At 35.3% G+C, this 27264-nt stretch overlaps 1 protein-coding gene across 2 annotated transcripts in view; it reads right to left on the reverse strand.

The window, feature by feature from the left end:
* WDR7 (WD repeat domain 7) overlaps positions 1-27264 on the reverse strand; it is a 462409-nt gene that overhangs the window by 392707 nt on the left and 42438 nt on the right. For both annotated transcript variants that reach the window (XM_020994630.2, XM_020994621.2), the window contains exons 5-12: positions 25920-26094; positions 24138-24214; positions 23201-23320; positions 20581-20726; positions 20008-20110; positions 16238-16379; positions 15874-16122; positions 14586-14806 (exon numbers count right to left, since the gene is read on the reverse strand). In XM_020994630.2, the coding sequence (XP_020850289.1) occupies positions 14586-14806; positions 15874-16122; positions 16238-16379; positions 20008-20110; positions 20581-20726; positions 23201-23320; positions 24138-24214; positions 25920-26094 (1233 nt within the window). The remainder of the gene's footprint in view (positions 1-14585; positions 14807-15873; positions 16123-16237; positions 16380-20007; positions 20111-20580; positions 20727-23200; positions 23321-24137; positions 24215-25919; positions 26095-27264) is intronic.

Consider the following 27264-nt stretch of genomic DNA (forward strand, 5'->3'; position numbering starts at 1 on the left):
CTAGATCTTTTAGAACCGGGGACAAAGTAGAAACAGAAAAAATCCATTAGTCATCTCTCAAAGTGAAAATTCCCAGAACATTAATCCAGAGTCTCAAGATCAAAGAAAAAAATACCATAAGCAGTCAGAAAGAAACAATTCAATTACTGAGGAGCCACACAAGATCCCACAAAATTTCACAAGTACCACCGTAAAGGAGCAGAGAGCTTGGATTATGATATTGCAAAATATTCCCCTTTCCAATATTTTGAAAACCAAAGACAATGGCCAGTCCTCAGACACATCTTCCAACTCTGAGCATTTTCACTGGCTGTACCCCATGCTGGAACTCTGTCTCTCTCCCTCCTCATCTCTGCCTGCCAGCTTTCCTGGCTGCCTTCAAGTCTCAACAAAAGTCCCATTTTCTATAAGAAGCGTTTTCTAGCTTAATCTCAGCACGATTCTTCTAAGATTATCCCCAATTTATCCTGTAAATTTCTTGTTTGTTCACAGGTATTTGAATATTATCTAACCCCATTATACTTATGAGCTCCTTGAAAGCAGAAACTGGTTTTGGTTTGGTTTTATTTGGTCAATTGGTTGGTTTTTCTTTTCTTTGTATCCTCAGAGCTTAGTACAATGTCTGGCACAGAGAAAGCACTCACTAAATGCTACCTGGTTGAATGACCAAAAGTCAAAGGATATAAACTTACAATGAAAAATAACTTACCCAGTAACATTGAGCATAATTCTACAGGGGTAAAAATGAACCTTTAATGAAACAGAAGACTTCTAAGAATTCCTGATGAAATATGTGTAGAAATTCTAAAGTACAAAGACAGGTATCAAGGAAAACATAAAAAGAGAAACATGAGCAAACAATCATAAGGAACTAAACAAGGATAAACTTGTGTCCTCAAAACTCTGTCATCATCACGTACTGCAAAGAGATTCTACTTAGAGAGTGTGGGAATGGTTCCATTATGTTTTGATGATCTTAAAAGAAGAATGGAAAGAGGGGGAGAAAGATGAATACCCAGGAAGCAGTGGTGATGGAGAGGGAGGAAGAGAAAGGATAAGGAAAATTATTTCACATAATCAAGGTGCACAAGTAGATATCCCTGCAAACAAGAAGAAATGGACAGGAAAGCAGATGACATTTAAACCTCACACTTATCTGAATTGCTCAAATAAGAGAAGAATACAAATACACACATGTACAGAAATAACTTTCACACAACAGGAAAACAGGAGGTAAAGGGAAAAAAAGAAGGAGAAAATAAGAAGGGTAGATTAAGAGAGAGATTAGTCATAAACAAAATAAGTCTGAAAGATGTACAAAAATAATTACAGCAGCTCTTTTTTGCAGTAGCAAAGAATTAGAAATTGAGAGGTTGCCCATCAATTGGTTGTATACGCTATGGTAAATGAAAGTGATGGAATACTATTTTGCTTAAAGAAATAATAAAGGGAATGGTTTAAGGAAACCTAGGAAGACATAGGAACTGGAAAGTAAAGAGAGCAAAACACAGGGGCAACTACGTGGTGCAGTGGATAGAGCACAGGCCCTGAATTCAGGAGGACCTGAGTTCAAATCTGACCTTAGACACATAACACTTACTAGCTGTGTGACCCTGGGCAAGTCACTTAACCCCACTGCCTAGCCAAAAAAAAAAAAGAAAAAAGAAAAAAAAGAAAAGAAAATTAAGAGAGCAAAACCCAGAGAATAATTTATCTGATAAAACAATTTTGTAAATACAAACAACTCTGAAAGACTTGGGAATTCTGATTAACATAATGACCCATCCTGACTCCAGACAATGATGATAAAGCATGCTCTCTACCTTCTGACTGGTAAGGAACTCAAAGTGCAGAATAAAACTTTTTTTTTAAACATGGTCAGTGTAGGAATTTGTTTTGCATTATTTTGCTTGTGATTTTTTTTGTTTTCTTTCTTTCTCAAGTTTCAGGGCAGGGCAGGTGGGCAGGGTGAGCTGAAGCAGATTTTCAATGATTGAAAAAAATTCAAAAAGGTAATGTTTTGAATATTCTGAAGACTGACTAGAGAGTCTAATTTTCTTTAATCCATACATCAAGACTTGTACAGTGGTTTCATTCATGTCCAATTCTTTGCGACCCAATTTGGGGTTTTCTTGGTAAAGATGCTGGAATGGTATGCCATTTCCTTCTCCAGCTCATTTATACATGAGAAAACTAAGGCAAACACAGTAAAGTGGCTTGCCCACAGTCACACAGTTAGTAAATGTTGGAGACCACATTTGAACTCAGGTCTTCCTGACTCCAGGCCTGGGATTCTACCCACTAAGCCACCTATTAGTCCCAAATAAGTGTTGCCTTTCAAAGTAATCAGCTTAAAAAACTACTAATATCAATTTTATTTCGAATTTCAATATTACCCTTACTAAAAATATGTTTGAAATTCTCTTTCTGGAACTTACTCAAACCCTATTTATAAGAAAAGACATTCAGCCTCTGTAATTCATATGATTAAGACCAAGGATAATCAGCTTGATCTCCTATTTTATTCACTACACTGTGATCCAAATGACCTTTGACTATTTCAAAACTCAAATCCACCCTCAAAGGACAGATTTGTCACCATCAAAAATAGCCAAAAGAAGGGTAGCTAGGTGGTGCAGTGGATAGAACACTGGATCTGGAGTCAGGAGGACCTGAGTTCAAATCTGACCTCAGACACTTGACACTTACTAGCTGTGTGACCCTGGGCAAGTTACTTAACCCAACTGCCTCACAAAAAAAAAAAAAGTTGCAACTCGAAAAATAGCCAAAAGAATGACAAAGCTCTGAAAATAATTCTACAAGTCCAAAAAATACTTTCTGCAGTAGCATCATTGGAATAATTTTACCAAAGGTGAGAATATTATCTTTTTATTTAAAATATAGATAGAGAGATAGAGAGATAGAGAGATAGATAGAGAGACAGATATCTCAGTACTATTCCTTTTAATTACAAAGTAAAACATTCTTATACATACAGTGGAAAAATTATTTGTGTCTTAGTTCAACTGATCTTTTCAGCCTCACCCTCATAGACAGAAAACATTATGATAGATGCTAAACACAACCAAAGTCTATAATAAAGAAGAATAAATTTGTGCTTATATTTATATTACCAATATATTATTTGGCTTGAGACAGTGTGAATTGAGTAAAAATTCAGAGAATAAATGAAGATTATTTGTGTTTCACAAGTACATTTGAATTTCATAAATCTCCCTTAACTCGAGTTGTTGTTCAGTCATTTTTCAGTCATATCCAATGCTTCATGACCCCTTTTGGGATTTTCTTGGCAAAGATACTGGAGTGGAGCCATTTCTTTCTCTAGATCATTTTACAAATGAGGAAACTGAGGCAAACAGGGTTAAGTGACTTGCCCAAGGTCACACAGCTAGAAGTATCTGAAGCTGGATTTGAACTCAGAAACAGGAATTTTCCTAACTCCAGGCCCAGCACTCTCATGCACTGTGCTACCTAGTTGCCCAAGCTGGAAGTTAGATGAAATTCCCTTCTAAGACAATAATTCTGGATGAATTGGAAAAAGTTTTAATTAAACAATAAAATAAATTTTTTTAAACTAAAGAAAATCACAGCTCATAGATTTATAACTGGAAAGTGACTTGAAGTCAAATAATCCATCCCCTTTAGAAGAAAAAACTGTAACCCAAAGAGACTAAGTGACTTGCTCTGGGTCACAGGCAGGGATGAGATTTGAACTAAGATCCTGACTCCAAATCCAGCCCTCTTTCCACTGTATCTGTTTCATGTTCTACACATTGGTATATACATCTCATTGCTTGCTATTACATTTCTGTCTCTTGCAACAACCAAATGCCTTGAACCTCCTAACTAAATCTTAACGCTTTTTTGGAGGAAAGTAGATACACATATTCACACATATCCAGTTGTCAACTGACATGCTTACATCTTCATAAATCCATGGAGCCCTCTTCTGGATTTATATGTGGGTACAGTTAGTGAGCTTTAGTCATAACAACTACTCCCCCTGCCCTTCTTCTTTATCCTCCTTGCCTCCCAAAAAACGCTTGGGGAGAATAAATGAAAAGAAAAATTATTTCAAAATCAAAGTATAAGCAATGAAGTCCCACCATCCTCCCCCCAATACTAAGTATAGTCTTGGTATAAAATATCTCTTGAAACCATTACATTTTTAAATATTTAATAGAATAAAATTATTGTAGCAGGAAAAAAATTCTCTTTAACTAATAATCTTTCATGCTAAATGAAGACTGAGAATAATAGAATGAATTATTTAAATCCATATATCACTCCAAAACCACATCTTCAACATATTTTCCACTAAACTTCTCAAAAGCCTTTAAAAAGTTCTACTGTAATCACATTACCTTAATCACCCCTTGGCAAGGGTATTTCAATGCACTGAAACAGCTAGGTGGCAGGTGGCAAGTGGGAAACGGGTGGCTGCAGGAGGCCTGCACATCTCTCCAAGCCCCCCATCTGCCTTGTCTATTCATACTCCTGAACAACCAAGCAATACTGAAGGAAAACATGAAACTATGCTGACTAAACCACAAAAAAGATTCATGTTACCTAACTCTCTGCTGGTCCCTCATTAAGGCAGAGCAAACCTTTCACTGGTGTCCAATCTGGTTCCCATTATAGCATATATTAGCTATTCCAAACCTTCTACTCTCTCTTCAAAGCTCTCCAATGGAAGCTCAAATACCCAAGCCCCACAGGATTCCCCTCTCTTAGCAGAAGATTTTAACTAAGAAAACTCATGAATTGACTTTTCTAAGAAGAAAAAGACATTCTGGAATAAGCTCCCTCATTTATTGTCCCCCACCACACTTCAAACCCTTCAAACCCACATCTATGTCAACACTCATACCCTTCTCCTAACCTCTGGTCTCAAAGAATGATGATTCTCCTTTTTACCAAGTAACCCTTCTAGTAGAATCCTTGATCTTATGTTCTTAAATCTCTGTGATCTTGTTCCACTGATCTGTCTCTCCCCAGACAACTGTAAATATGTTCTAATTGGGTTCATGGCTCATACAACTGCTAAAATTATCTAAGGCACAAGGTTACTCCCCTAGCTGAGGGAAAAAGAAAAAAAAACTTGAACAGCTTTCTACTGAACCTAAGATAAAATACAAACACAAACACAAAGACATCAAGCATCTCCCAGAAATAAAGGGTCTTCTTTTCATACCAATAGTCTATTACATTGTTATCAGGTTGCAAGCCAAAGAATACAAGCCTCTTTAAAGAAGTGAAAATTAATGTCACAAAGAATGCCATGAAGAGGTGTACAGCAGGTGTGAGCAGACTGCAACATACAATCAATAAGAAACTCCAAAGAACAGATGTAAAAGATGTTGTGAGGGAAATGTATTATAGAAAAAGATGGCCTAGTAACAGGAAGAAGGTGAGAGAAAACAGACAACCAGAGTCCTGCTCTGTTATTCTAGTGAAAGGATATGTATGTACATATGTAAAGTGTTCAGCAAACAAGGTACCACAGAAAAGCTAGAGATGATGATTAGGATGAGGATGAGGATGATGAGGATGATGATGCAAAAAAAAAGAAAGTCTCCAGCTCTTTTGGATAGAGCCTTTCTGGCAAACTTATGAGAAAAAGGGAATGAAATAGGTATTTATATAGCACTCACTTTGTGCCAGGCACTGAGCTAAGCACTTTTTACTAATATCTCATCTGACCCTCATAAGAGGCCTGTTAAGATAGGTGCTATTATTATTCCCATTTTAACTGCTGAGGAAATTGAGGCAAACATAAGTTTAAGTTACTTGTCTAGGGTCACACAGCTAGTAAGTGTCTGAGGTTGCATCCTGACTCCAGGCCCAGAGCTTTATTCCCTGGGCCACCAGATGGTTCATGGACAAGATTCCTGCAGAATGTGTAAATTTTGATGAGCGGAGACCTGCATGACAGAGAGAACTTCTAAACAGATGAAATCACAGATCCATTTAAGGATTTAACTATCTTTTCTGAAAAGCAGTATGTATCAACCAACCAATCAACAAATATTTACTAATCATCTACTCTATACCAGGCACTGTCAGTCAGTCAACAAACATTTAGTAAGTGCTTACTATGTGCCAGGCATTGTACTAGGCACTGGGGATACAAAAGCAAAAACAATTCCTGCCCTCAAAGAGCTCATACTCTAATTGGAGAGATAACATGCAAACAACTATACATACAAGATAGTCAGTAAGTCAATAAGCATTTATTGAGCACCTGTGTGCCAAGCATTGTGCTAAGTGCTAAGCATATAAAGAAAGGCAAAAGTCAATCTCTGCCCTCAAGGAACTCACAATCTAATAGGGAAGATAACATGCAAGCAACAATGTACAAATATACAAACAAGCTATCTACAGAAAAATCAGGAAATAACCAACAGAAGGAAGCCACTAGAATTAAGAGGAATTGAGAAAGGCTTTCTGAAGAAGGTGGTGTTTTAGCTGGGACTTGAGGGAAGCCAGGGAAACCAGAAGGCAGAGATGAGGAGGGAGACAGGCAATGCTGTGAAGGGTGTTAGATGTCAAAGCATTTTACATTTGATACTGGAAGTAATAGAGAGCCACTGAAATGTAACACGTAGGGGAATGACATAGTCAGAACTGCACTTTAGGAAAATCACTTTGGCAGTTTAATGGATGATGGATCAAAGTGGGAAGAGACGTGAGGCAAGGAGATCAACCAGAAAGCCACTGCAACAGTCCAGGTATGAGGTAATGAGGGCTTGCACCAGAGTGGTAGCTGTCGGAGTAGAGAAAGAAGGGTATATTTTTGAAATAAGTTATGAAAGCAGAAACAACAAGACCAGTCATCAAATCGAGGGGACTGGTGTTATCAAAGGCTACAGAGAGGTCAAGAAGGATAAGGGCTGAAATTTGACAATGAAGAGATCACTGGTGTCTCTGGAGCACTGTGTTAAGGCAAAGAGGATATAAAGCCATTAAATGAAACAATCCTATCTAGGGAGCTTACATTCTAACCAGGAGGTCAAGAAGTACCCATGTAAGTACATACAGAAGAAACAGGAGAAAAATAAATTCAAATAAATACTGAGTAGGTAAATACAAGGTCATTTTGAGGAGGGGCAGCAGAAATCTGTAAAGACTGAAGGTTGTGCCATTGCTGTGTCTTGGAGACAAAGAGGGCTCCTGGGAGCAGGCAGAGGTGAGAAGACACAAGCTCCTTGCATGGCAGACTAGAATAAAAGAAATGGAGGGTTGTGCACGAGAAGAAATAAAGAGAAAGCTGGTTTGGCTAGATTCCAGTGTTCAGAACGGCAAATAATGTACAATAAGGATGGAATGATAGGTTGGGCCGGGATGTGAAAGACTTTAAAAGCTAAATACAGGAGCTTATGTATGATCCCACAACCACTGGAATCCAAGGTGTTTAAGGAAAAATCCATTTAGCAGTGGAGGATGGACTAAGCCGAAACTTAAGGGAAGAAAACCAATCACTGGAATAATCTAGGTATGGGGTAACAGGAGTCAGAACTAAGGGAGTAGCCCCTCTGAGTAAAGACAATGGGTTGAATGCAAAACATACTATGGAGGAGAAATGGCAAGATTTGGAAACTGATGGGATATGTGAGGGAGAAGGAGGAGTTGAATATGCCATTAACCAACAAACACTAAATATTCTTTCAAGTAATAGGGGGAAGGGAAGTAAAGTATCTACAGTGTTTTTTTTTTTCACTTCAATCACTAAGTTGGAAGGGGCCTCAGAGATCTTGTGTAATATCTTCAATTTACAGAGGAAAAAACTGAGTCCAACACAGGAGAAGTTATTTACCCACGGTATCACAGGCTATAAGTGGAAAAGCTGGGACCTGAACTCATGTTAAAATTCCAGCACAAAGTGCTTTCCACTAAGCTGTGCCTGTTCCATGTTCATGCTTGGATCCCCACCTTTTCCCCTCTGTTCAACATCACAAGCTCTGGCCAGAATTGTTTCTTCTAATGTACAACTCTAAAAAGATTACTTCACTGCTGGAAAACTGTCAAGGGCTCCCTAGTGTTTATCAAATAAAATTCTGGGACTACAATATCCTCACATGCCTTCTGAATCAAAGATCAAAAAAGTATGTTTAGTATCATCTTAAAGAGCTTTTTGTTATACTTTAATTATTTGAATTAATCCATGTGGTAGACTGTTGTGTTATTCAGTCATTTTAGTCGTGTCCGATTCTTCATGACCACATTTGAGGTTTTCTTGGCAAAGATACTACAGTGGTTTGCCATTTCTTTCTCTAGCTCATTTTACAGATGAGGAACTGAGGCAAACTGGGTTAACTGACTTGCCCACAGTCACACAGCCACTAAGTGTCTGAGGCTAGATTTGAACTCAAGAAGACTTTCTGTCTTTAGGACCAGCGTTCTGTAAACTATGGCACCACCTAGCTAACAGTGTGGGAGGGACTTGAATTACTAATTAATCAGAATATTAAATTAGCCAAAATAATCCAAATATACAAATATAAAAGATACTTTATATTTTAATAAAGTAATACAAACTCCTAAACTATTCCTTCAAAATGAAAAAAAAGACCTTTAAACAAATTAAAGTCTCTATAAAATAATCCTTTAGCAATCTTCATGTATACAACAATACAGTGGAAGAAGGCTATATTTGGAATCACCTAACATCTGTAGGCCTCATTTTCAACTTCAAAATAAAGAAGTTATGCTATATTTTCTCTAATGTTCCAGCCTAATTATTATAGTAAATTGAAACATTAAAAATAATTAGTTCCATAAATTCAAAATTTACACATTACGTTAAGTGAGGCTATACCCAGGGTATTTCAGACAGTATGTGTCAGAAATATGACTTGAACCCAGGTCCTCCTGAATTCTAGACCACCTCTCTATTCACTATTTATTCTGCCTTTCACACTCAAAAGAAAAATACCTGACAACTGGGGATGACTGAAGATAGCAGGATTAAGTAGAATAGGAAAGGAGGAGGTTGAAATTTAAAGAGCATTCCTCCAGGGAGGGGTCAGCATTTCATTTTGACTGCCTGGTCATGGATGGGTGCTGCATTTATCAACTGCCTGACAATGAAAGAGCCTATAACATTACAAGCATCCCTCAATGAAGGAGAAGCAATTGGATTTCTTACAGATGATATGTATACTCAAGCACAAAATTTCATACATTAAGTACAGCATTCCTCTCCCTTTGTAAGTCTTTGATTTAGATGACAATGCATAAAGTGTTATACGAGGAGTCAGGAAGACCTGAGTACAAAACCGGTCTTAGAGACTAATTAGCTATGTGACTCTAGGCAAGTCACTTAACAACTGTCTGCCTCAATTTCCACATCTGTAAAATGAGGATGATAATAATAATACCTATCTCCCAGTGCTGTTGTGAGGATCAAATGAGCTATTTTTAAAGTGCTTTGTAAACTTTAAAGCACTATGTAAATGCTAGTTTTAATTATTATTAGTTATTATTTAGAAAAGAAATGGAAAAAAAGTCACAACCCAAAATACATGTTTGTTTTCAGTTTAATTATGAAAAATTAAAATCTGTTGGTATTGAAAAACTAATGACATTCATCATTGATCAATATCATTAAATTGTACTTTTCTTGTAACTATAAAATTTCTAGTGGAAAAGAGTTACAAATAATTTTTATTCAGATGTAATCAATCCTGTGGAAAACAAATAATACTGTATATCACATTATACATTTATAAAATTTATGATTAATTTACCAATAAATTTATTTTTTAAAAAATAAAAGAGAAAATTGTTTTTTATTTAACATGGAACTAGAAAGAGGCAGTGACAAAGTGGGTAGGGTGCTAGGCTTGGAGTCATTGAGACCTGAGTTCAAATACCACCAAAGGCAGCTTTTAGTGGTGAGACTCTGGGACATGTCATTTTACTTCTTTATGGCTCACGTAACCCTCTTCCTACAAAGAAATCACAGATTCTTTCCATGTTTGCTATGTAATTAAGTACTGCATTGGAATGTCTGAATAAGGCTTCTAAAGTCAATTGTGAAATCATTCCATTATGTAAAATTTGAATAGCTCACTTTTTAAAATATGAATAATTGCCAAAGAAGGAAGAAAAAGGCCTCTATGTTCAAAAATATTTATAGTTACTCTTTTTGTGGTAGCAGAGAACTGGAAGTTATGGGAATGAACACAAATTAAATATAATGGAATACTACTGTGCCATAAGAAATGATGAAGGTAAAAAAGAGAGGTTGAACAGATTAGATGTAAAACATACACAACAACATAATATTTAATAAACCCAAAAAATTTAGTTACCGGGGGGAAGGACTCACTATTTGACAAAAACTGCTGAGAAAACTGGATAGCAATGTAGCAAAAAGTAGGTTTAGACCTATACCTCACACTATATGTCAAAATGAGATCCAAATGGACACACAACTTAGATACAGAAAGTCACATCATAAACAAATTAAGAGTGGCAAGGAAGAAATTACTTCTTTCAGATCTATGGATGGGTAAAGTTCATGACTAAACAAGTGATAGAGAGGAGTACCTGACACAGAGTAAGCACCACACAAATATTATTTATTATTATCACACGCAATAAAATGAAAAGTTTCAATTATGTAAAAGTTAAGTTTTTGCACAAAAATAATGTAACAAGAATTGGACCAAAACAGGTAATTGGTGAAAAAAATCTTTGAGATTCTCTGATAATGGTCTCATTTCTAAGATATAAAGGAACAGATTCAAATTTACAAGGCTAAGAACCACCCCAAAACATAAACAGACAAAACTCATGAACTCGCAATTTTCAAAGAAAGGAATCCTAGCCATCAGCAACCACTAAACACTCTAAGTTACTAAACATTAAAAAAAAGTAAAGAAACTTTGCTGTTCCACCTCAAAGCTATTAAATTGACAAAGATGACAAAAGAGGAAAATGACAATTGCTGGAAGGACTGTGGGAAAATGGGTATATTAGTGCACTACTGATGGAACTATGAATCTGTCCTTTTTACACCTCCAAAGAAATCAAAGAAAGAGGAAAATTATCTATATGTAAAAGAATATTTTATCATCTCTTGTAGTAGTCAAAAATTAAAAACAAAGGGGGTATGTATTAGGGAACTGCTAAATAAACTGTAGTGTATAATTGGAATATTATAGTGCAACAAAAATGATGAAATGGACCTTTTCAGAAGAAACTGGAGAACTTTTGAAGGTCTTTATGAACTGAAGAACAGCAAAGTATGAAGAATTAGAACAACATATACAAGGATAATAGCATTAAAGAGAGAAGCACCTTTAAAAATATTCAGAATTTTGATCAATGTAATGATATACCACAAGTCCAAAAAGAACAAAGATGAAACATACTACTTACATGAAAGAGAAGTGATGAACTTTAGATGAAGAGACAGACATCTTCAGACACAGCTAATGTGGTAATTTGTTTTGGCAGATTATCTAGATCTGTATTGAGGGATTTGTTTTGTTTTGTTTTTTTAATTTGCTCAATTGGGGTAGGAAGGGTATAGCAGGAGATACAGATTAATTAAAATGCTTGTTACTTGAGGAAAAAAAACTCAATTTTTTTTTCAAAAAATTTGACAAAAGGGAAAGTTTCAGAAGAAGCTAAGAAGACTTATATGAATTGATCTTGAGTGAAATAAGCAGAATCAGGAGAACAGTAATGATGTAAAGACAAATAACTTCAAAAGACTTGGCCCAGATCAACTCAACAACCAACCATGACACCACAGGACTAATAATCACTTATGCCACCCATTTCCTGACAGAGAAATGATGGACTTGGAGTGCAAACTGAGATATGTTTTTTGGACGTGGACTATTCAAGAACGTGTTTTGCTTAACTATGCATATTTATTACAAGGGTTCTCTTTTATTTTTATTTTTATCTAACGGAAAAAGAAGGGAGGTTTTGAAAAATGACAGATTTCTGTTAATTTTTTTTCAAAATGTTAAACTTAAAGGCAAAATCCTCATTTTTAGAGATTCCAATATCAACCTTCCTCCCAGCAAAAGAAATGTATACATTGTTTAGTGAAATACATTTAGATAGTACCTGCTTAGTAGGTACTGTTTCTGACATTTCAGAAAAAAGATTAGAAGTTCCAAAAAGGCCTTCATGAGTCTAGGCTACATGACAAGGGAACACCACATATGCCAACAAAAGTGAAAAAAAAACCTTAAACCACAAATCAAAAAAGTCAGAAAACAAGATACTACAGAGATAGTACCCCAGAAGAAAGTATAAAAAGAAAAATGTAGGATAGTCAAGAATAAGCTGTTCCCCTCCACAGACATTGTTTTAGCATTTGACTTCAAAAGTCCAGGAGATGGTCTCTTTGGAGAACCTGAACAAACATATTCTGTCTTCTCATCAGAACTGAGCTGCTGTATCCTCAAGGGTAAAACATACACTGTTGCACACAAAATATAACTAAAGACTTACGTGTCTACATCATCATATATGCTTGTTTTTCCATGCCAAGGAGAGGTTAGCATCTTGACAGTGCAAATATCTAAGATGGGAGTAAGTATTAATTCCACTCATACTGGTAGAAATGTACATGGCATCTAAACTACTATCACCTCCAAAATTACACACCTACTACTGTCACTAAAAACCTGATTAGGATGAGTTTATTACGGTAGTGTACAAAGCATATGATTTAGTCAATAGTATATAATGTGGTAAGCTTTGAAACACAGAACAGAATAGGCATTTAAATATTAAGCAAAAACTCAAATTGTCTTCTTAGCCTTTTTTCTCCCATCAACTAGATGTTTTGATCTTTAAGCATCCGAACTACACTTTAAAACTATTAAATCATGAACTTAGCGATTGTTCTTCTACTTGTAAAATATCATTTGTCATAGAGGTGGTTATCTTTAATTTTTAACTTTAACTTAACTTTAATCAATATTTTCTCATACTAGTTAAGAACAAGAAAAAAGGCACCTCAAAAAATGTTCAGTTTTACCACGTAGTCTGAATGCAAATGGAAGCATACTATTTGCTCTCCTTTTCTTCTGTTGTTTTATTTCTTCTTTCTCGTGGTTCCTCCCATTACTTCTAATTCTTCTACACATCATGACTAATGTGAAAATATGCTTAATATGAATGTATAAGTAGATCCTATATTAGATTACATGCCATCTTGGGGAAAAGGGAGGAAAGGGAGGGGGAGAAAATTTAAAGCTCAAAATCTTATGGAAATGAATGTTGAAAACTAAAAATTAAAAAATTCTTTTAAAAAATTTTTTAAATGTTAAGTTTACTAATAGTTATTTGGTATACCATGTTCTTCTATACAACTACACTAATTTGAAACAAACAGTTCCCTCCCCCCAAAAAAAAATTCTATTTTCTCTTACATACAAAGCGAATTGGGGGATCATCAAAACCATTCATTCTGCACTGTCTGGGGGTGTGAGACAAATGTTCTGGGCTGGGCCTGACTCAGGCCAGTACTCTGGTGGCTGAGATTAAATACTGGGGAAAAAAATCAGAAATCTAAAGAACATTCAGCAATTAACAAAAGGAGTTTTTTAGCTCTAGAATTCTATGAGCTTTGAAAAATATATCAAAATTTTTAAGATTCTCATTTCATAAACCTTTAAAAGGAACCTGGGAAATAGCGATTATTCTTCTCTAGTCTAAAGTGAGCTAGTGAAATAAACTAAAGAAACTATTTCAACACAGGAAAGAAATTTTAGAAACCTAGATTTCATAGTGCAAGAACACTGATGTTATGTATCAATCATAATCCAACTTAACATATATTACATGAATTTTAAAAAAAAGGATAAAAACCAGCACTGGCACTGTTACTACTATATAACCCACTCTTCCATTCAGGAAGATAGCAGTTACTCCTCATTTGTAGTTTAAGCAGAGGTCCTAGTTCTAGATGACTTATCTTAGTAGTTTCTAAAACATCCTAGTTGTGTTAACAAGCACAATAAATGCACAGAGACCAAAGTCAAGGAAATCATAAAAACAGCCCTCAAAAGGCCTCTACTAACATTCACTGAAATAATATATTTGTGGGGGAGGATGGGAGTTGCATAAATGTCTTAGAAGTTAATTAGAATTGATACAAAAATAAAGGTAAATATAACATTTTTTTAATATAAAATAGCCTCAACAGAAAGCTGGCTAAAGGAACAGAAAGGGAAGAGAAACAAAAAAGAAGTAACAGAGAATGACCTAAAGATGATAAAGACATACCGAGCTGGTACATGCTAAGGAAAAACACATGGTACTTCAACACTGTTAAAACTAAAAGTCTTCATCCTATACAATGATATGCACAATGGTAAATAAATTTAACTTGCTTAAAAAGGACAACTAGATAATGCTTTTACATTCTTTAAAAATAATTTTTTTTAATTTCATGAACTTTTTCCTTAAATTAATCTGCAAATGAAAATTCATTTATCTGCCTTTGGCAATATGACTTGGCAATATGACTCAGCACTATCTTTAACTATGACTACCATGTTAATTGTAGTTTCTTATAATCAACTTACACTACAGTTTTCAGGTGGAACAAGGAGTTGAGTAATCTCTCCACCATGCACACAGAAGATATGTTTCATTTCTCCAGAAAATATGTCCCAGATTATGACAGAGAAATCCACTCCTCCAGAGATCAAGTATCTTTGGTCATAACGAGCTGAGACCTGATGAGGATATAGTAAACATGTAATTTTGTTCCGATGACCCCGAAGAGTTCTGTGAGGTGGCCAACCTGCAAATGAGATTTTGTTTTTAAAATGAGGTAGATTCAAGTCTTAAAGTTTTTCAACAAAAAGTAACATGCATTAATTTATTTACACACACAAAATAATCCTAGTTTAAACTTACAAAGGATTATTATACCATAATTCATACTTTTTAAATTTAAATAACCCCAAAAAATTAAGTGGTAGATTCTACATATATTAATCTAAAATTCTTCACCCATTGCTCTTTTGTTGCACTAACTCAAACACTGATCAAATTAACAGAAACAAAAATAATTATTAAGTCAAGTCCAGTCAGCAAGATTTATTAAGCAGCTATGATGTGCCAGGGGACACAAAGGCAAAAACAGCCCCTGCTCTCAAGGAGTTCAAAGTCTAATGGGAGAGACAACAGGCAAATAATTATGTACAAACATACTAAGGATAAATTAGAGATAATTTCAGGGAAAAGACACCAGTATTAAAGGAGGTGGGAAAATGCTCCTTGTAGAAGGCAGGATTTTAACTGAGACTTAAGGAAATCAAGAGGCAGAGATAAGGAGGAGAGAATTCCAGACATGAGGGACAGCCAACGAAAATGCAGAATCAAAAAATGCAGTGTTTTGTGTAAGAAATGACAGGGAGACTGTTGTCTCCTGGCCCACAGAGGAAATGGGGAACAGTAAAATATAAGAAGTCTGGAAAGGTAGGAAGGAGGGCAGGCTATGAAGAATTTTAAAAGCCAAACTAAGGATTTTATATTTGATACCAGAAATAATAGGGAGCTAGTAGAGTTTATTAAATGAGAGTTCACATGGTCAGACCTGGGCTTTAAGATCAATTTGACAGAGGAGTGGAAGATAGACTGCATCAGGAAGACACTGAGACAGAGAGACCAACCAGAAGTCTACTATAATGCTCCAGGCATGAGACAACAAAGTCAAGTCAGATATTTAACATTTTATAAATATCAACAGGACACAAAGCTTCACATTATGTCAACATATGTTTGTTTGTTTGTTTGTTTGTTTTTAAAGAAGTATCTCTAATAATTCTTCTCAAAATATAAGATTGTAAAACTTTACTTCAGTACCTCTCCGGAGCATGTGTTCCCCCTGTAGTAGCTGGACTATAGCAGTTTGTGTTGCCGGCACAATAATTATGCTTCCATCTTCACGACCACAAACTAGTCGTCCATGGGATGGAATGTACACACTTGCTGTAACTTTCAAAGGTTCGTTGCTATTAGGAACCAAACTTAGTTGATCTATAATTCCAGCAGGACAAGGAGTGAGTTTACCAAAGGCCTCTTGTAAACAAATTGAAGTTGTCATTTCCAATCCTTCAGGTGTTTTGTTTAAAAATAATAAAAAGAAGAAAAAAGACAGTATTTGAACATATAAAATATATTTTTAAAAATACTTATTTGTGTATCTTATTAGCTGAACTGCCACTACCTTCTGCAGCTTCCTGTTTTTCAAGTGTGTCTGGTACATTCCAAATACACAATCTTCCTGAAGAGTCTCCTTGAATAAGTAGTTTATGGAAGCAATCCCTACGTCCATAAAAAAATCGAGTAACAGGAGGGCAGATAAACAACTGTGGGGAAAAAAAATACATATTCATTCAGATTTTTCAGCTATATGTTTAATGCGTAATAAGGAAACTTAAAACATTAGCCACATATGCTTAGGATGCAGATATTAATTATTTTTCTTTAGAGCCAGGAATACAAAATATATTATCACTCTAAATCTTAAAAATGACATTTATATAAAGTTTTAAAGGTTTGAAAAGTAATCACTTCATAAAAAACCCTGTAAGACAAGTAGTGCAAAAATAACAAAAAGGCACTATTAGACAACTCTGCCATAATATCTAAAATTGTGTAATGATATTTAAATTAAGAATAAAATTCACTTTCTATGAGTCATAAAATTTCTGAAGCAAAGTGGACAGCTATTAGTCAGTTAAAACTCACTATTATTAAATCATGTATACTGATTTTTCACAAGAGTTCTTGACTCAAGACTATATTAATAATAAAAAAAAAACACCTCTCCATTTTAAAATAATCACTGTGAGGTAGGCATAAAATTTTAAGACGGGGCCCATGATTTCATTGATGTAGGCAATTCCCAGATAAGCAATTCCTTCTGTCAAAGCAGGTTAGTACTTTAACTGCAACGTACAAGGGTTACCTAGAGAACTGAGAGGTTAAATGCCTTGCTCAGGAGCACATAAACGTCATACATTAGAGGCAGCATTTGAACCAAGGTTTCCCAAGCTCCAAGGCCAGCTCTCTCTCTCCACTATACTATGATCTTTCTTATAAGAGATTTGGTACAATACTCTAACTATAAAGATAAGAGAACTGTGTACCAGAGGACTTAATCTACTTGCTCAGTGATTAGTCACAATTTAAACCCAAATGGCAATCCCAAATAGACATTACTTCCACACTCCATATGAATGTATATCAATAATAGTTTAACAATTAGATTTTCACAGACATATATTCTATGCCACTGTAAAAATTTTGTTATATTAAGTATCATATATTATGCACATATATACACATGAAATATTGAACTTGGGCTAACATTTGTAAAATTAACAATTAACAACAAACTCATTGGCTAGGATTTTGTTTGTAGTTTCAATAGATAGACAATTGTTCAGTCTTATCAAAAAAAAATGATAAGGTTAGACTCCTGCTAGAAAATGAGATGTTACTTCACAAAATCTTTGAAAAGTCAAACACATCATTTCTTAATTAAATGTGGTATATGTCAAACACATACTAAGTACAAATTTTTGTGATAAGCACCAAAGGAAATATGAAGACTAAATAAGTAATTTTCCCTTTCCTTCTGGACTTTATAATTGAATAATCAATAAACCAAAAAAAACTGCTTCAACAAAAAATTATTAAAACTGATATGAAAACATAACTTAATTAAGTGAAGTTGATGGTAGTTGTTCCCTGAATCTGAACCGAACCAACTTTTTTTTTTTACTTGAAATCTAAAAGTCCCTAACACTTTACCATGTTACAGAAATGTAATTAAGACAGCCATAACTTCAGGCATCAAAAAGTCATTCAACAAAGTACTGTTTACTACAATATAAAAGTAACTCACTTTATGCCAATAAATGCCTTAAAAAGTAGGCCTAAATGAAATTTAACATGCCTGGTAGGATGGGGAAAAGCAGTTGGCTATTTAAAGATACCTGGGGTAATCATTTTGTCACACAGATAATAGCCTTCTAATTTAACTAGAGATGAGAATTCAAGTCAGGGAAAGGTGGCAAATTAAGTTGGCTAAATATATTAAGGCCATTTTATAATGGAGGATCTTGATTACTTATGGTTAAACAAATTTTCTTTCCCAAAGTACTTATGAAAATATTTTCTACCTCACCACCACAGTGAAAAATACAGGATGGAATTTTCACAAAAAATTGGACAAATAGTATTCTTACACTTTTTTTTTAGGTTGCATCATTTAGTTTAAAGAGTACAGTATTAGAGCTTAATATTTAATAAATTTTGGTTATAATGAAAGCTTTTCAATTAAAACAAATTTTGATTCATGTTTTTAAGATACAGTCCTGAAAAACTCTGAGAGGATTCTTTTAAATGATAAATCATTATATTAGACAGGATTATCCTTCTAAATCTTTCACTATTCCTAAAATCCCATGCTAAATAATGTAAATTAGCTTTAATATTACTTTCATCCAAAATCAGTTTGAATGTATAGGCAACATCCATAATTCCCTAAAGATCTTTGGAAAATGATAAATGTACTACTGTATATATTACTATGGATACAAAGAGACTAGGCAACTTTAGGGCCTGTGGAACATGGAGACATGGAGAAGCCTAAATGGGAATATTTAAGCCTTTTCAATGGTGTGAAGCCCCGTGGATGTAGTTAGAAGGAAGTTGAATAAATGACAATGAAATTTAATCCTTCCCACAGCAAATTTGTCAGGAAGGGGAAATGAAAGCAGAACTTGTAGGAAGAAAATCATATGGTGCCCAGGTATGTACCCAGGAGGAAATTATTATCAGAGACTGTAATATGATGAAGATGATGATTTTCAGGAGAATATAAGGAGTGGCAGAGAAGAAAACATCAACTAGTCATTCTGCATCCCCTTTGTCTAAGTCTGTGCTTCTTGGCCCTGCCTACTCAGTGTCTCAACTTTATTTCAAAGCTTTACTTTAAAGCTCTATTCACATGATTGAAACTCAGTACAATATTTACCTTTATGAGTATCGTTGCTTTATATTACAATGTGACCTGAATTAATAAATGTTTCATTCAACATGTCATGTGTCCAAAGTAAAGTATCTATAGCAGTCGCAGGTCACATGATTAGGCAGAACAACTGAACTGGCAGAAAAATGCCATGGTAACAAGCTAGAGAAAGTTACCCATGGAGTAATGCCAATGCTTTAAGGCAAAGGACACATAGGATTTGTTCTCAAGTAAAATGGAAGTCAGAGAGAAGATAGGGGCAGAGGGGCGGGGGGGAGCTCCCCCAAAGAGCTGACCCAGTGGAGTCCTATTTTACAGCTTTGGTTAGAGAGTGCAACAACTCATAAACATATATAACATAATGAATGTGCCAAGCACTGTGTATAGTGCTGGGGATATACCGAAAAACAAAAACAATGTCTCCGTTCTCAAAAGAGTTACATTCTAATGGGAAGACAACATATAAAAAATTACATATAATAGATATAAGTTGTGAAAATGGAAAGCAACCTAAGCGGGAAGGTACTAGGGGTTGGGGAGGTAGAGACAAACTCAGGAAGGCTTCCCACAGAAGGTGAAATCTGAGCTAAGTCTTAAAGGAAGCCAGAAGGTGAAGGTGAAGATAGAGGCCATTCAAGGCATGGAAGACAGTGAAAAGGCATAGAATCAGAAGTTGGAGTATCATGTTCAAGGAATAGCAAGAAGGCTAATTAGTCAATCAGGAAATCCAATAATGAGCATATTATGATGGACAGGAGATATTATGAATAAAGCTTTCCCAAAACATAGGTAAATATAATCATTAAAACTAGATTTTACAGAACTTTATGCTGACTTATAATGAACAACTCATTGTGCTGGGCTAATAAAGAACATAAATTTACATAAAATAATTTGTTTAATATAGCTGCTTCAGTGAATTTTTATATGGCCACAGTGCTCAGAATGCATCTCACCTCTTTATCCTCTCTATCCAAGAGACCGTACTGTAAAGGAGGAATTAAATTTTCAACAGCCTTTCCAACATCACTGCGGAATGAACCACTAGCAGGTAGACAACTGAGAATCAGAGAAAACACTATTTTCAATGACAATTCATACTTTAAAACTTGTTTCCATCACATAATTCCATTCTACAAGGGTTTTTTCTACTGTTAAAATTCCTATTTTCATAACTTAATTGTAAATGTTAAAGTATTACATTGCTTAATTATAAAATATCAAAGGTAATTTAATGTATCCTACTTCAACAAAAAAAATCTTAATGTCCCTTCTGATATTTCTAATTGTGAGTTAAACTGAAACTTTATATTTTAATCTTCAAAATTATGCTTTAAACCTATACCACAATTTTAACCATATACTATATTTTACAATAGTTAACTATATACTGCTTTAATTTTTCACTGCAAAAGGCAGTAAATTTCTTGACATTTGAAAATGAAAGTATTTAGTCTTCATCTACATTTCATGGTAATTCTAATGCCTAAACTTTTTCTTGTATTGTGACTTATTATTTATTGAGTTACCTGGCAGGTAGTTTGTAAATATAACTTTGTCCATTTTCTGTCCATATAATAACTTTATCTGCTGATATGAAGTCACCTCCTGTCCACGTTTGTCCATTTTCGCTGGGGCCAGAACATAACAGGGAATAATCTCCAGCATCAAATACCTACACAAAACCAGAGACAAACTCAAAATTCTAAATTCATGCTATAATCTAAATCAAAACAGTGACATCTCAGTTAAATCCTCTAGGAGCAAAGCTCCTCAAAGTCAACCAGAAATAGATGAGATAAAGTTCATGTCTCCTCAGCAATAATTAGTGGCAACAACAACTGAGTAAGAAGAGGCAGAAACACTAATCAAGAGTACTTAACAGCTGTATCCTACCAGCTTGTCATAGACAAGCAAAGATCGGAGTTCAGCCGAAAAAACCAAAGATCTTACAGTAGTACAGAGTTTGTTCATCTGGAAACATGAGACGTACTGCCCAAAGTGTGTGTGGCCTCTGGATCAACAAACAGATGAAACCATCCAGGAGAAAGGTAAGGTTGACCTTAATGAAATCTAAAAAGGCTGGAAACATCCAGCTTGTCTCACCCAATGATTTGTTTATATCACAACTATGCAGTTAACATAACTGTACAGTTGAATTTAATAAGGATAAATGTAAAGTCTTACATTTATATTGAAGAAATCAACCTCATAAGTACAAAATGGCAAAGCATCACTAGGCAGCAGGTTATCTCAGAAAAGAGCTGAGGCTATTAGTGGACTGAAAGCTGGACACAATTCAAAAGTATATAGGAGTCAAAAAATAAAAAATAAAAAAAAATAAAATAGCCCTAAGATACCAAGCTGCATTAAGTACAGTATCCAAATAAAAATTCTGCCCAGGTCAGACCACTTCTGGAGTCTTTTGTCAGGTTCTGGGTAATTTTAGAAAGAACACTAATGTGCCAAAAAAAAAGTTTAATGGTGAAGGATATCAGGTCCACGCCATATCAATATCAATGAAGGAACTAAGTGTGTTTACCCTGAAGGGAAAGGCCTGGAAACACATGACAACTGTCTTCAAGTGTTGGAAAGGAGATCATTTTCAAAAGAGATTGAACTGGTTGTATTTGTCCAGAGATAAAATAAGGAACAAGGCATGGAAGTTGCAAAGACACATTTTTAGGCTTGATATCAGAGGGGGAAACTGCCTAAGATTTAGAGTTATCCCAAGGCAGAACGAGCTGCTTCAATAGGCAGTGGGTTCCCCATGTACTGGAGGTCTTTGTGCAGAGAATCAATGACCATTTGCTGGGTATGTTGTAGAGGGAATTCTCTTTTAGGTCCAAGAATGGCCACTGAAGCCCCTTCCTACTCAAATTCTGGAGTTCTAGAATTCATCTGAAGACAACTAATCAAAGAGTTCAAGCTACAAACTGGCTGCAACTCTCCTTTGCAAACTTATTTCATAAAGCTCTCCTTTACACTATTTTCCAGATAAATTACACTATCAAAGGTTACAACATTTTAAGAGACACACATGTGAAAATAGACAAGGGCTCAGAAGGTGGCCTCACACCCAAAATTCCTCAGGGACAAATAAAACTCAGGAGAATATAAGATATGCAAGGGAAAAGACAGCAAGAAACAAAAGACCTGAACAGCATACATTTCTACCACAAATAAAGTATCATTTGGCTCTTATTCCTCCCTCCTTCCAAAGATATTCATCTCCTCTGTCCGGTTCCTACTATACAACAGAAACAGATGAGTCCACAGCACCAGCTAAGTAAGTCCTAATTCTCCCTGCTTTGATCTGCTAGCCTCAGGATTTCAAGTAGAGTGGATTCATTCAGGCAAAAGGCAGCATATTTTGTCTTCTCATCCAACCTTAGTTCAATTTCCCTTCATTCCTTAGAGTGGTAACAACTACACTCCATTTTGTGATTTCAATATGCTGTTTTCCAACTCCATGAATATTGTCCTCTATGCCTGAAAATGCCATTCTACTCATTTCTGCCTACAGAAATCCTCCCCTACCTTCCAGGCCTAGTTCAAGTGTCAGCTCCTCAACAAGGCCTTCTTCATTCCCATACCCAGAAGTGATCCCTCATCCACCTCAAATGACTCATGTCACTCTATTTGATATCTCCTATTCACTTATACTCTAAGCAGGACTGCAATTATTTGTATACCTTTTTTTATTCTCCCTTCCCCATTATATGAGCTCCTTGCATAAGAAACGATCTTTTTTGAATTTGCCCTAAAAAGAATACAGAGCTCCACAGAGCACCATCACAAATATTTCCTCCAAAGGGGAAGATTTGCTACAAAAAAACAAGGAATATAAATTCAGACATGAGTACTAAAAGATTAAAATGGTCTTTTTCAGAGTTATTCCTTAGGGGCAGCTAAGTGGTGCAGCGGATAAGAGCACCAGCCCTGGAGTCAGGAGAGCCTGAGTTTAAATGTAGTCTCAGACCAGACACTTGACACTTACTAGCTGTGTGACCCTGAACAGGTCATTTAACCCCAACTGCCTCACAAAAAAAAAACCAGTTATTCCTTAAGTTTAGCACTAAATGTCTAACAAAATCTACATCATAAAATAGGAAAAACCAGCTTTTTTACGTAACTGGGTAACCTTACCCTCCAATATTTGGAACACACAACCAAAAGTGACCTTTGGGTAAATGCACAGAAAGAAATGCTTTGGCAATTCTGACAATAAATTGGTTTGGATTCTTCTTCAAATATTGGCTCAGTATCCTGAAAGATATAAAAATAACTTGGTTACCCATGAAAACAATCACACAACCAAATAAAATGGAGTGAAAATGGAATTTGCTATGTTCAGCAACTCAATAGCAAAGAAAGAACAAAAACTACATTCCAAATAGCACAGTCACAAAAGTTAAAGATATTAAGAACTGAAAGAGTAGTGAAATAATGTAAAAAAGTCATACTAGTGATGAAGAGAGGCAGAATCAAATTTATTAACTGCCTCTTATGCAACATACACTATAGATGCTAAGGACACAGAAACAAAAAAAAATGAGTGAGTTCTAATTCTTACCAAGCTATTATGCAAACTCAGAAACACCAGTTTAGTGTTATCTTTATTTTGTTTTCCTTTTTAATTAAGTCAAATTCCTTTGCTAGAAAGACTAGCACGAGTACTGACAGGGCACAGATTTGTCCTGCCCACTAACAGAAAGCAAATATGCTGAGGCAAATGACCAGAAACACCTGTGTTTAGTTTCTGTTATTTCTTCCCTCAAGTATGTTACCATCTTAGAAGTTACTCAGTTTACTCAGAAGTAAAAACAAACTATTTCCTCCCACAATGCACTTCTCTATCTCATATTTCAAGAAAGTTCAGCATTCCTTAAAAGAAAATTTTAAAATTTACTTATATAATCATTAGGGCATCATTCATTCTAAAATATTCAAGAGATTATAGAAAATTAAGCAGGCAACCATAATAAATACCAAAAACAGAGGCCCAAAATATTACTACGAAGAATTAAGGACAGTAAGAAAAAGCAATAATGAGAAAATTGAAGAGATCAATCACCAATCTTACCTGGGTATCACTAACTTCAGATGTAACAATCCAAACTTTCAAGATTCCTGTTACTGAAACTGCCACAACAGTATCCTCTAAATAGGAAACAAAAGGATACAACTATAGTGCATTTTCTCCAATATCAATATTTTTTAATCATAATACAGTCATGACGTTTAACTAACTGCTTTTTTTCTACTGGCCAATGAGATTCCATACAACTAAGGGAAATGAACTGTTCCTTTACTGATATTCTGAACCTAACAAATATATACTAACCTAAAGTCATTGCCAGTGATGAATAACATTCTACGCAAAGCTCCAAACAAAAGACCCTGTTTAAGATGTTCTCCAAATGCTTCAATTCACTCAGGACACTGTACAAACTACATCACACCCCCAAGAACTACAAATCTTTTCAGCTTGATAAATAACAATGAAAAAGATTATTTTGTGAGTGTGAAAGGGACTGGACCTGTAACTTCACTGGTACAGTGAACCCCTGGATAAGCAAACTCCTTTTATCAATGGAGGTCATCATTTTCTCTACAACTTAAGAGCTTTGGAGAATTACTTAGCGCACTGAGAGGTAAAGTGATTTCAGGTCACCCAGCCAATATGATTCAAAGGTGGGATTGAACCCTGGTCTTCCTGGCTTTGAGACCAACTCTCTATCCATTCTGCCACGGCTGTCTCTCTCTTGTATCTGGATAGGTAAGCCAAAAGGAAAAGAAAAACACATTATTGAAACTATATCATGCAGCTGTCCAAGCAGCTCATTGAATGAATTCATCTTAAACAGGTAAGCTGAGTCAAAGTCAGAAAACACCAAAGCAGAATCATGGGAATTTTGGCCTTTATACAGCAACTGCTTTCAATACTCCAGGATCTGATTTGGGTAAATGCAGATTCTCCCTCTAGAACACAACCCTTCAAAAAGTTAATGATGAGGATGAGGTTGATAATAATAATAATAATGAGACTTGAGAGTGATAAGGTTGGCAAAGTCCTTTGTACAAACACATGATCTTCATGAATTGCTATGGCCAAAAGAAGCTCATTAACTTATAGTCAACTTGGTAATGAGTCCCTACAAAGTCAACCAGCCAACAGCCATTTACTAGGCCACAAGCCCCCACAAAGAAACAAGACAGTGAAGCACTAGGGAAAAGGAGGTTTAAAAAGCTAGTGGGGAACACCCTTAGGAATAAATATTACTGCATTCATCAGACACATCTAATCACTGAGCATTCCCTCTAGATATTTCTGCTTCTTTTCCTCACTGTGAACAGCAATAACCCTTTGCTCTGAAAATAAAAGTTAAAATTTTTCTATGAATACAGTCCCAGCTTAAACAATGAGAGCATACCTTTTCCGTGTAACTTTGCTGGTAACAACTTAACATACACTAAATCCACCCTACTTTAAAACCTCCAAACCAGACTCCAAGAATATATAAATGGACCAGTTAGAAATATTGTCATTCCTCCCAAATTCCAAGGGGCATGGGAAAGAGATTCCTCCCCTCACCTTGGAAAGCCAAGGAGGCCAGAATCAGTACATGGACAATATTTAACAATTATCTTCCATAGGATAGGATTCAATATGTAAGTTAACTGGGAAACTGAAAGGGATTATTTGGATTACTGGCAGTAATGTTCAGTTTCGAAATGCAAGAAAATCATGGAAATGGTTATAAATGTAGAAGTAAAAGAAAGTACCAGTCTCTGCAATGAAACTTGCTGAAAGGAATAATTGTTTGAACTTCCCTTTTTAAAAATTTTTTTAAAGTACACTAACCTTGTGTTCGGTGGGATCGAATGATACTCATAGAGCTAATCCAGTCAGGAGATATCTTTGACACTAAGGAGTAAAGAACCTCAAGGCTGGTGGCGTCCACAACCAGAATTTCAGGGTAATGTCCATGGCACAGCAGTCTCCCTTCACGTTGATTCCCAACAAAGAACTGGTAGAACTAGTTTTATATTAAAAGAACATTATCTGTGACAAATTTGATCTCCACTTAATATTTAAACTTATCAAATGCTTAGTTATATGGTCCTCTCAGCAAAAATCCAATTGCTTCCCTAAATGTGAGTTATTATTGAGTCTTACTAGAAGGGAGCTCAGAGGCTATCTAATTCAATCCTTTCACTTAACAGATGAGAAAACTGAGTCCTAGGGAGACTAAGGGTAATGTCAGAGGCAGGAATTGAACACAGGCCTTCTGACTCCAGAGTCAGTGCTCTTTCCAATATGCCATGTCTCTCTAAAAGAAAATTCTAATTTGTTCAGTGCTTAAGATTGATAACTTGTGCCCACAAATATAGTATTACATCAAGGTATCTATTAAGTATTATTCTTTCTTTAATATTCAGTATCAGAACATTTAAATGACATTAAAAATACAGTACAACAAGGACAATGTTCTCAGATATATAAACATATTCTAGGGGTAATAAATCTAAGATTCTATTATAATAAATAATGAAGAAATGTCCTAAGCCTTTATCCACCCACACACACACACACATTTGGTGGACAAAGTTGAAACTAGGTAAAAATGTTCATTTCCTTCAAATGTTAGAAAAAAATTAATAAAGGGAAGCATTTGGATTATTAACAGTAATGTTCGCCTTCTAAGTAAAAGGAAATTATGGCCTATAGTCTTAAGATCATATCTACTTCTCTATAAAATATTGCTGCGTCATGAAAGAAAAAAATATTTTAAAGGACAGAGGCACACTCTATAGGAAGGAGTTACACTATAGTCAAAGACCCAATACATTACAACTCTGGTCCCTGCACTGCAAATTTTTCCTTTTCTTACTATTTTTGGGAGAAAATCAGGTGGGAAAAGTTGCATCAGGCACTGAAAGTTTAAACGACTTGCCAAAGACCAAACAGCCAGTATATTTCAGAGATAAGATGTGAACCCGGGTCTTTCTGACTCCAAGACTTGCCCTCTGAAAATTCTGTATTCTAAAGAATTACATTTTTCTGCATCTTAATTTTTCTACCTCTCAGAAGTTAGTGTCCTAACCTTCTATAATCTTTCTAATTCCCCTGTATATTAGTACAGCACACACATAGTGAGAAAACTGAAGAACAGTCTGACTACAGAGTAAGAAACAATACCAGGAAT

Source organism: Phascolarctos cinereus, unplaced genomic scaffold (genome assembly GCF_003287225.1).
Source record: "Phascolarctos cinereus isolate Bilbo 61053 unplaced genomic scaffold, phaCin_HiC Scaffold_4;HRSCAF=312, whole genome shotgun sequence".
In the NCBI taxonomy this organism is placed as follows: domain Eukaryota; kingdom Metazoa; phylum Chordata; class Mammalia; order Diprotodontia; family Phascolarctidae; genus Phascolarctos; species Phascolarctos cinereus.